At 40.1% G+C, this 11,577-nt stretch overlaps 1 protein-coding gene across 4 annotated transcripts in view; it reads right to left on the bottom strand.

Annotated features, from left to right (window-relative positions):
- Nucleotides 1–2,996: 2,996 nt before the first annotated feature.
- The window catches only part of DLC1 (DLC1 Rho GTPase activating protein), a 349,900-nt gene continuing 341,319 nt past the window's right edge, over nt 2,997–11,577 (bottom strand). For all 4 annotated transcript variants that reach the window (XM_084627584.1, XM_084627585.1, XM_084627586.1 and 1 more), the window contains 6 exons: nt 10,725–10,938; nt 9,555–9,669; nt 6,801–7,019; nt 5,825–6,042; nt 5,447–5,620; nt 2,997–4,758 (listed from right to left, as the gene is read on the bottom strand). In XM_084627584.1, coding sequence (XP_084483710.1) covers nt 4,653–4,758; nt 5,447–5,620; nt 5,825–6,042; nt 6,801–7,019; nt 9,555–9,669; nt 10,725–10,938 — 1,046 coding nt within the window. In that variant the 3' untranslated portion in view covers nt 2,997–4,652. The remainder of the gene's footprint in view (nt 4,759–5,446; nt 5,621–5,824; nt 6,043–6,800; nt 7,020–9,554; nt 9,670–10,724; nt 10,939–11,577) is intronic.

The raw sequence follows: 11,577 nt of genomic DNA, 5'->3' as shown, positions 1-11,577 counted from the left end.
CCAAATGTGCTCAGGTGAAAACTGTTAGCTAGTAAAGTCTGAGCTACTGTCAGATAGAATCCTATAACGAGGAGCTAGGAAAGCTGTATGGAACCATCATGTCCTCTAGCGTATATCAAGAGTTTTGTCCAATGCAGTTATAAATACTCCTAGTTCCAGAACTACTGGTTGCTAGGGGTCCTGCCACACTCTCTGGCTTGAAGTGGTTTCCATCATATACAACGTTTACAGTTTTGGTTGATGGCTCTCAATATCCCCACTATAAATATTGTTCCAGCCCCCCTGCAAATGGCATAAGTTTTTACCACTTCTTTTGGAGGGGGAACCTCTCACTGATTTGGAATTTTTTCCCCCTGATTTCTCAGCCTCACTTTTTCCATTAATAAACTTCATCCCATTACGCTGAATTTATAGATTTCTAGCTTGTATTAAATCATTGCTCTCCTTGGTTGGCTTTTATAATCTTCCAGTACTAGCAGGCACTTACCATATTCCCCTTACACACCACTTGGCTGCCTGACAAGTATTTACTAGATGTGGTCTCTTTTAATCTTTCCTCAAAGATTGCTCCTTAATTTTGTTAGTTTTTCTCAAGGAAACAGCTGATCTCTCTGCTGAAGAGAGAGCAAAATGCCTTGAAAATAACAAGGCTATTCAGGAAGTCCATAATGCTGTTGCACAAGAAGGCCAATGTCAAGTAGGAGGAGGATAAAGCGAACTTCCATTTTATTCTGTTTGTCAACGTGGATGGATGCAGACAGCCCACAGAATGTGAGAGAGGAGAAGTTTGCTTTTCTGCTGTGGCTCTCTGCAAGTCTGCGTGAGATGCTGAAGAGGGAGTTGAAGGAAGGCAATCTAATAGCACATCAATAAATGCAGACTCTAAATCATTCCTTGTTTCAGAGCTTGTTAAATGCAGCTGTTTGGCCGATTTCAACAGTTCTGCAGAGTACTTCCACCTCCAGTATACACAAGCAACATCAGAAGAACTTAAGATAAATAAGCTCAGACTCCAATATGAACTGTTCTGACAACTGTCTTAGGGCCCTGACTCTTCACATTTCAGTAAAAAATGCTTTACATGGCTTGGTTAACCTGTGCCTGTAAGTTAAGCTGTTGATTGTGATTTCCTGTACTTAATAGGATAAATAAATTGTTCTGCAGTTTAAAAAATAATTAAGTCAGGGTTTCCTACCCCAGCCTGCAGGGATCACAGCCACTGCCATTCAGACTTAAGGAGAAGTATGTCTTCAGTTCCTCCTTGCACCTCACCTTATCAGGTTGTCAAATTAGATGCTTCTGGCTTATGACGTGGCCTCCTAGCCTAAAGAACTGAGCTGAGACCAATGTGGTCACTTCATTTAGGACCTCAAAATAACTAAGGGAGTTTAGCATGTAGTGGTTGAGGGTGAACTCACTGGAATTAACTACGACTTCATGGCATTGGGAAATTCTCTTCAGAGTTTTTGGAATCCCATGAAATCTGTGAGAATGTCATGCTTGATTTTTTTTCAAAAATTCAAACTGGAATTGCACAGAATACCTTGATCCTCACTGAGCTACACTTAGGCAAGAATTGTATAGCTTGTCATACAGATAAAGTATTGGGAATTTCTTTGGGGTGCAATCCAGCACTCCTGGCACCAAGCTACCAGTGATGGCAATAGAAGTTGGTCTGAATAAGAGTTAAGGCGTATAGGAGTGTTACTTTATTTTTTTTTAAAAAGGGGAAATGAGACTAGTGTTGGGCACTTGAACCTGAAGTAACCAAACACACACCTTGTTAGGCATAAAGAGCTTAGTTACAAGGTGAAGAAAAATTGACTTTGTTTCAAAATATTAAGCCCATCTTATTTCATTAGCAAAGTGTTCCAAAGAAATCAGACATTTTAGGTCACGATTAGTCTAAAATGTTTGAGGCAGGATTTTTTTGGCATATCTGCCAAGGAAGAAAAGCCATGTTTAGCTTTAACTGAGGTTTGAGTAAACTTCAGCATGGGTTAAAAAACCTGAAATTGAAGATGCAGCTTTCACCTCATCATGCAGGTATCAGTTTTTGTTAGTTACTGTTTAACACATTGATTACTACTCTATCCAATTGGGGGGGGGGGGGGAGTGCTTCATGGTGTAAGCCCAAAAGAGGATTGCTAAAGAAGAAAACAGGTCAAGGTTTTCTGACCGGAGAAGTTTAATATTGCAAACTCTTAAAAGCAAAGGGGTGTTTAGCTCTGATCAATAAAAGTATGTTCAAGATGCCTATCACTACTTTGCATTGACTGCTCTGTGGGTCCAATTCGGAGGAGCTGTCCCATTAAAATAAATGACTTGAGATTACCCAGCCCTGCTCATCAAAAACAAAAGTTTTAAACCCAGTGCACTTAATTAGAAAGCGGCACAATTTTAATTATTGAGTTGGTGTTCAAAAAAACCCAAACCAACCCCAAAAAATCTTGTAAATCCTTTTCCAGATGACCAGGGATATTTCAATTGACTATAATTTTTAATTGCTTGACTTTTTCATTGGTGCATAGGATTTAACTCTCAGATTTTCATGTTTTATTCATCTGTCCTCTTGTTTTGAAAGAATCTACACACTACCTGAACAGCCAGCAGAGTTTCCTGTTTGCAGTGAACCTCATTTTACATGAAGCTTTATCTAAATGCAATTTTTCCAATCAGAAGATCTCTTTAGCAAGGGTATAAACTCTGCTTCCTGGAGCTATTGTACTGATTTTGGGTCCAATTCTACAGTCCCTGTTCCCATTCAGGCAAAAATTCCCTTTGATAGCAGTGGGAACTTTGAGTGGGAGCTGAATAGAGGATGCTTTATGACGAGGATTCGGTGACATCTAGAGCAATTTTGAAATCCATGTGAGTTAAGAGCACTCCAGCATCTCTTAGGGTCAGACTTGGTATGAAATACAGATTAAGGGCAGGAATTTAGGAAGAACTATGTTCAAAAAGATGGGAAGACACTAGATTTTTTTTCCCCCAGTTTTAAACATTTAATAGTGCACTTATTGATTATACTCTGTACAGACATATACCAAGTTATAAACCTTTTCCTCTTGTGTTCTCTTAAACCTTAATATGTAAAGCATATTTACACTAGAAGGAAAAAAAAATACTTGAGGTACAAACACCCAAAAGAATATCTGAGGTATAAATACAAGTATATTTTAAATTATTATCTTTATCATGCTTTACTTATGTTTGACAGTACACTGTGGGCAAGTATACATATTTGATAAAATGGTATGTACACCATATAATTTTACAAATTCAAAGTTTCAAATTGAATATAGAAGGGCTCCTTATTTATGAAGAATAATACATTTGCCATTAAAAAAAATAAAAATAATACTGACAATGGTAACAAAGTCTCAGCCACCTTGCAACTCATTCATACCCTCAGCCACAAAATACATTTTCCACTTAATACTGCATCTCTAAATCAAATCTGTACTTTATCGTAAAACCTGCATAAAGACCACCTTTTCCAGAGGACCTCTTGGTTTCCTACTGTCCATAGCATGATTGTCAGTGAGAAATATCCAAAGGTTTTTAAAAAAAATTAAATGGCTCACATTGAAGCTCTCAAAGCTTCATGTTAATGTGCAGCTTTCAGAAAGGCAGGTAAAGGAGAGAGAGAAAATCCATCTGAATCTTCCTAGTCAACTTACTCTGTCTGCTGCCCTAGGAGTCCTACCATCAGGATTCCTATGTCTACATTTTACTCTTAAACCATTAGGATATAGCGAAACATACCAAGAGCATGTACAATTATTACAACACATCCAGGAGTAAATGCAACACATATTCACTTTTAGGCAATACAACGATTTGACATTCGTGGCTTTTTTGACCACTAGAGAGGAATTTCAACGCTACTTCAATCTACATAGTTTACAAGTATATTCTGTACTTTGCAGTAAATTTGCTAATCACTCCTAAAAAGATCACATGGGTATGAAACAGACAGAGCAAGTCTACTATAACAATTGCTTACAGGTTAACAAATGTTAGTAACACAAAACAGGCAAGAATGAAGGATTGCTGCTGCTGGTCCATTGGGTAGTCAGAGATTCCAGGTTGAACTGTATCCAATACATTAAAATCCATTTTGTGGATCCATATCAGTGTGCCAGACACCATGCTTCTAGCTATTCCTTTCAACAATTACACTCATTCACACTTATCTCTGTGCAAACCTTTCTTTGCTTCTCTCAGTGAGAGCACATTGAAGAGTACCAGCTATTCCAGTGGATACACCAGTCCCCCAAAACATTACAAATAAAATGACATATGTACATAAAGCTAATAATCACATGGGAATGAAGTATTTTCACCCCATTCCATAATATATTTGTGTTTAGAGTTTTGCTTCTCAGAAGCAACTCAAACCATCTCGTAATCGTACAATATACAGTTTATTTTTCCTTGCATACAGTCCTCCTATATATTCCAGTCAAGGTCTATACTACAGACCTTACACAGACAGGAAGCAGCTTTAAAATGTATGGGATGGTCACAGTCCAATTCAATATATTAGTCTTCCAATTCACCACTTGCATGTCATGCTATAATCCATTCAATAGTCTTCAGTTGCTAGGAATGTGTACACTGATGATGGGTTCAATGCGTAGTTGTAGTCACCTGGATTTTACTTCTTTATTACTGAAAGAGTCTCTGATTTTAGCAACTTCAGATGCACATAGGTGTCCGAAAGACTTAGTGTACCATTCTGGCATGTGGCCCCTGTAGCATAGAGGGAAACAAAGTAAACAAGAAGCTCTATCAGCAGTACTGGTCCTTACTCAACAAAAGTATATCAAAGGCGTTCAAATGAACATCTGCTTGGCTGCAGTACTGGTTTATTCCAAAAGCCTGGTTGAACAGAACTCTACGGAAACCCCTTTTCTCTGGAGAGGTCAGTTATTAGTTTTCACTAATCCAACATCCAAATCAAACGCACACAGCTTTACCAAAGAAAACTAAGATTTCATCAGAACTTGGGCTCGATCACTAATGTAAGAAGTGTGTGAATTCAACTATTCTCTCTCAAATACTCATGCCTACTAGAAGTGAAGGGGAACAAAAACAACTAACTACATAAAGAACAGAACCACCAAAATATGTACCTGGCTTACTGAATAACTGTGTGAGATTCCACCCACAGGTTGTTGCCCTAGCATGCTTCCAGGAAGAGGAGCAGCCTGCCTGGGCTGGGGCCAAGGGGGAAGCAGCAAGCAGGAGGGGGCCTTGAGGCAGCGTGGGTGGGTGGGGCCATGTGGGGCTGTTTGGTGAGGCACAGCCTTCCTCAGCCTATGATATGAGCCGGCCATGAGTACAAATGCTGAATAATCAACCCAAAACGAACCTCCCCCCACCGCCGAGGAACTGCCGCCACCAACAAAATCTGATAGGACAAAGCGGTAGACTGTACCTTAAATCAATTCTGCACATGTAGGTGAGTTTGGATTTTCCTGACCCGCAGGGTTCAATCAGATACCTGGACAAAAGCACATTAACTCTAACACCAACCACTGGAGCACGGTCATGATCCACCGAGGAGGCTAACAGCACACAAGCTCCTTTTGATAAATTTGTCCGCCATGTTCTGTTAAAAACAAACATGAAATAATTGCCTTCCTTTTCTTACAGTAATGTGACAAGTTTCTACTAGCCTTAGAAAAACTGCTAGAATTTGCATAGTCATGTGTCTACAAACTCCCTTCTTCTGAAGTAGTGTAAACCAGATTTTTTTCTTAAGTTTTGATAGTTCTCTGTCTTAAGCCTAGTGCTGCAGTATGTGAAAGCTCACCTTAAAATCACATAGTCTCTGGCTGGGTGTGGTGCCATGCTGTTCTGGACATACTGGTATACATCTGTCTGACTGTCCAAGGTTTCAATTACTTTAGAATCCAAGAGATCTTCATCCCAAAGATGCTGCTCTTTAAGTAAACGGTTTAAAACCTCTTCAGGCACAGCAGGGACTTCAGTGGTGGCTTTCCACAGCCGGAGCGGGGGTCCTTCAGACACCTGGGAACATCAGCATAGGCTTGTCAGTACTATTACAAGTTACACTTTTCTTTCTTAATTTCTTAGTGTTGAAAAACCTACTATAAAGTGATCAAAACATAATGTCTTATTAGTCTTGTCAGAAGAAAGAAAACCTCATGCGTGAGAATAAGCTGCATGGCCCAATGGAATTGATGTGCAAACTTCCAAAGTTACTTTCTAAAGGGAGTGAACATAACTTTCAAGAGTGGTTCTGAACTGAAAAGGGAAACTGAGAATAGCACTCTGTGGTTCCATCTTTATTGCCTCTCAAATCACTTCTCGCTACCAGCTCTGCAAACTTGATCTGAGAGGCAAGAAAGCTTCTTTTCTTACAAGTAATAAAGGTTCTTGTAGGCCAAACAATACCTTCAGTTACATCTGTGAAAGTTTGTTGGCTATAGGTTTGCACAGGGGTAACTGATCCTGTCAATGAAGTTCAGTAAATATTTTGATTATGATGCACAAGGAAGTACAGAAGGCAGTGAGCTGCCTTCTAGATTGCTGGCTCTGTGGAACGAACAGGAATAAACTTACTTTTGTCCCTAAAAACAGAAGACTCACTAAGATGTGTGCGCTTTTCCCCCCCATAATCACTTTTCAGAATACAGATGCACTTTACCAATTGTTTTCTATTCTGCTGTACCCTCATCTATTAAAAGGTCTATTCTGTACCAGACTAAAACCACAGAAACCGCCAACTAAACAGGAATTGTGAACTTGGGACTCCACTGATGTACCTTCTTGAAGGCCAGCTCTGCTTGTTCTGATGTGGAATAGCTGACCCAGCCTTTGAACTTATCCTTCATCTCTTTAAGCAGATCATCCATGCAATCCTGAAGGTAACAATGATAGTCTGAGGGCTCTGTACTGTTGTTTCGCCCAAGTTCCTCCAGGCTTAAAGGCCTCAGGTCTTGCTCTGTGTAAGAATTCCGACATCTGCTCATTTCTTCAGGAATCTGGGAATTGCAGAAAGAGAATAATCCTCCTAGAACCGTTTCTTCATATTTTGAGGGAAACTGAAGGACTCAGTAGGGTCAAAGCTAACAGTTCAAAAATTCATAAACAACAGTCATCTGAACTCAGCCCCCCACTGAAGACATGCAGGACGACAATTAACACAGAGGATGAATTTAGAGATTGATTGTGTATAAATGAAAGAAGAAAAAGACAAAGAACCTGATAAAGAATGAAGGGGGAAAAAAACCCACCAGCTGTTGAAAGAAATATTTGCTACATACTTCTGCCAACTGGGATTTAAAAGCTAAATATAGTCACAACCCAGATGAGAAAAAAACAGTGAAAGACATGGAGGGGTGCATATATGTGTATATACTGCACCCAAACGATATTTAAAATGCTGCAGTTGCAAAATCAAGCACTCACGTTATGTGCCAGAATTAAAATTGCTCATGGAACCTTAATTTGATCCCCTTGTGTGCATGCATTATGATACAGTTTAATTACATGATCTAATTATTTTTACACAGGACCTCATTCCGTGCACAGAACGGATGGTGCTCACCATAGGAACAGCTACTCAATATTTCTTTTCATTGTACAATGTGTGCCCCATGCCTCATTTATTGCACACTACTCACTGTGTTCTGAACACAGAATTTTTAATAGCCTCATGGGCTTTTCTACAGCAATCACTACTATAGGATCTGAGTACTTCACGAACATTAATGAATTAATTTCATAACATCCCTATGTGGTGAAGGGGTATTATTATTCCCATTCTACAGATGAGGAAGACACTAGTTTTGAGTGCCCAATTTGAGAAGCGTGGGGCCTAATTTTTCAGAGTACTCAACTTTTTATAACAATTTACATGTTCACAGCACAGTTCCCGTTGACTTCAGTTTGCAGTTGAGTGCTCAGCACTTCTGCAAATCAGAGGCCAGGTTCTCAAGTCAGACACCCAACCATGTCCACACCGTTCCACACCCCAATGCCCCACCTGCCGGAGCTCCTCCTCCCAACTGTTGCGATTTCTAGCCCAAGGCTTATATTTAAATCATTCTCATGCTTTGGGATCTGACTCAATTTTTGAACCCTGCAGGTTGGAAAAACTGCAGTCCTCACTACCAGCATCAAACTACAACAAACTTTATTATATATAAATACATAATGTGTAAGAATGATAAGTGATGAGTAACAGCATTGATTTGTCAAGAACAAATAGCGTCAAACCAACCTAATAGGTTTCTTAGACAAGGTAACAAGCCTTGGGGATAGGGGAAGCAGTAGTTTTGGTACATCTTGACTTGAGTAAAGTTTTTGATACGGTCTCGCATGACCATCTCATAAACAAACTAAGGAAATACAACTTAGATAGAGCTACTATAAGGTGGGTGCATAACTGGTTGGAAAACCATTCCCAGAGAGTAGTTATCAGTGGTTCACAGTCAAGATGGGGGGGGGGGAAGAGAATAACAAGTAGGGTCCCGCAGAGATCGGATCTAGGTCGGATTTATTCAATATTTTCATCATGTTTTTATACAGTAGCACAGCATATACTTCTAAAGTTTGTGGATGATACCAAGCTGGGAGGGGTTGCAAGTGCTTTGGAGGATAGGATTAAAATTCAAATGTATCTGGACAAACTGGAGAAATGGTCTGAAGTAAATGGGAAAGGACTGCCTAGGAAGAAGTACTGCAGAAAGGGATCTGGGGGTCATAGTGGATCACAAGCTAAATGTGTCACCAATGTAACCCTGTTGTAAAAAAAAAAGCAAACATCATTCTGGGATGTATTAGCAGGAGCGTTGTAAGCAAGACACGAGAAATACTACTTCTGCTCTACTCTGTGCTGATTAGGCCTCAACTGGAGCATTGTGTCCAGTTCTGGGTGCCACATTTCAAGAAAGATGTGGACAAATTGGAGAGAGACCAGAGAACAGCAATAAAAAGGATTTAACGATATAGAAAACAGGATCTATGAGGGACCATTGAAAAAATTGGGTTTGTTTAGTCTGAAGAGAAGACAGAGGGGAGATAAAACAGTTTTAAAATACTGAAAAGGTTGTTATAAGGAGGAGGGAAGCAAATTGTTCTCTTTTAACCTCTGAGGATAGGACAAGAAGCAACGGGCTTAAACTGCAGTAAGGGAGGTTTAGTTGGACATTTGGAAAAACTTCCTGTCAGGGTAGCTAAGCACTTGAATAAGTTGCCTAAGGGGGTTGTGGAATTTCCATCATTGGGGATTTTTAAGAGTAGGTTAGAAAAATACCTGTCAGGGATAGTCTAGATAATACTTAGTCCTGCCATGAGTGCAGGGGACTGGACTGGATGACCTCTCGAGGTGCCTTCCAGTCCTATGATTCTATATTGTTTTTTAAAAGATGCTTATCTGTTTGTCTAAGAATATAGTCTGTAAACAAACTAAAGAGACTCTTGGCTCTCCATTGAGTACTTGTCTATTTTTCACAGAGCTCTTTTGATTACTGCTGAACCAATGGTGCTATTTGTTTCACAGACAGCTGTCTCACCTGGAAGAGCTTCTTGCACTCAGCAATCATATGGGCGAGGCCTTGAGTTGCAGCCAAGTTTTCATTTAAATCTTTCTGATCAGGTTTGCCCAGACTCTGTTTTCTCTGCATCACCCTAAGGAGGAGGAAAACAAACAAGTCAGTATTAATTAATGGCTTGTAAGTAAGCAGTATAACTGCACAATGTCCTGATGGCATAGACTAGAGCTGCCTAGGACAGAAAAGTTGGATGTAATGTTAAATGTTATTGATGACTTTTCTTGCTACTGCAGCTATGCCTGTTCTGTGGCAAGTCTAACCCATTGTAAACTTGTTCATAGTTGTAAATAGCCACACTGGCTGCCTAGCTGACCACCATGACCAGTTCCAGTAAAGAGAATGGAGTGTTCATAATGGGAAAACTGAGACTCCACCTCAAGCTGTGGGGATGCTGCTGACATGGCCTCAAAGGCTGGTTACCAGTCACAGTTCAATGTCTTGGAAAAAAAAAAAAAAAGTTTAAATAGCACTTACCACTCACTCCCAACTCCGGGTTGTGAATTCCACTGAGTGACAGGGCCCCTAAATGTTAGGTTCTGCAATGCTCAGCCTGACTCCCCCATGTGATTCTAGTTCCTGGTAATCTATTTGGTGACTTTTTCACTAGGGCAAAGCCTTTCCTTTCAATTAGCCCCCAGATAAGAGGAAATTGGAATAAAAACCTGTCTGTAAACACTTTGGTTCCTTGCTCTTGCTGGTGATCTGAATACCAGCATTAGAGTGTGTTTATGTATAAAATAAATGAGGAAGCAGCACTAATTGGACTATTCCATTCTGATTATGGGTAAACTGTACCACTCTCCAGTGAATGAGGGTAAATCTGTAACCAGCCAGGTCTGTTCCTCGGACCTGGTTGGTTACATATCTGACCACCTCTTCAATTTTTCTCCCAATCGCTGTTTGCAATGGAATGTCCCAATGAACTTCATAACACCCATCCATTCTTTAGCTTGACCTAAACTCTGGGAATTTAAAGTTTAATTACTTAGTCTGACATAGGATAGTGGCACAACTGAACTGAATTACCCCTGCAAGACATATGCAGTAAGGAGGCTAAAACATGCCTTCTTAATCCTCAGGGATACCTAGTGGTGTTATTTTAATACTGTTGTACAACTGCAGGAGACATACCTTGGAGAAGAATTCTCTCTCTTGAGAGTATTTAAGTGGAAGAGGGAAGGTGCTAAACACACAGCAAGGTTTGTTGGCGTCATCTGGTTTTCCTTCACTGCAGCGGTGACATCACTCAGGAAATAAAGAAGAATCTGTAGGACCTCCCTGTTCTCATCGGGTAGAAGCATAACAGCAGCCTTGATAGCCTGGAGCCGCTGATCCTTTGGCACATCTGCATAACATTAGTAATATTCTCATCAGCTCACTGATTTTCCACACACATAAGCATGAATACATCCCAATCCAAAACTCCAGCTTCAACTATTTCACTCAAGTTTGAAAGGATTTTCTCCAGGATGCATACCAGTCACAGGGATTGCACAGAAGGTTTTTTTGCTTATTGCCGTCAACTTACCTACCCCTCAGTTATTTCCTGCCTCAAGAGAAACTCAATAGTATAAAAGTTGTGCCTATACCACAGTTCGTAATAGAATTTAATTTCAAGCGCTATATCCTCCAGCAGCCCTGCTAAAAGGGCTGTTAACTGCAGAAGTCTGACTGATGATCATGGGCAGTAGCGAACATGGAAACAACGTCCCGCTAACTCAGATTCCAGCAAAAATTCTTCAGCTCTCATAAAGTTCACAAGGGAAATGCATTTAACAATCAGTGAAGCAAAAAAACACAATAAATAAATGGGTACTAAACCTTTTCAACACTGATACCATAAAATACCAGAAAGTGCTTCACCAAACACACACAGGTCTGTTTTATTGAGTAGATCTTTCAAAGTCACAGGGTGGAAAAAGAAAAGTCACTGAGATGCAGCCCCATACCATTACACAGCTCCATGGTTACGGACAACAAACAC

The sequence above is a fragment of the Lepidochelys olivacea genome (assembly GCF_965140295.1).
Source record: "Lepidochelys olivacea isolate rLepOli2 genome assembly, chromosome: 4".
Taxonomy (NCBI): domain Eukaryota; kingdom Metazoa; phylum Chordata; order Testudines; family Cheloniidae; genus Lepidochelys; species Lepidochelys olivacea.
The sequence above is the reverse complement of the archived record's forward strand: the minus strand, read 5'-3'. Positions and strand labels throughout refer to the sequence as shown.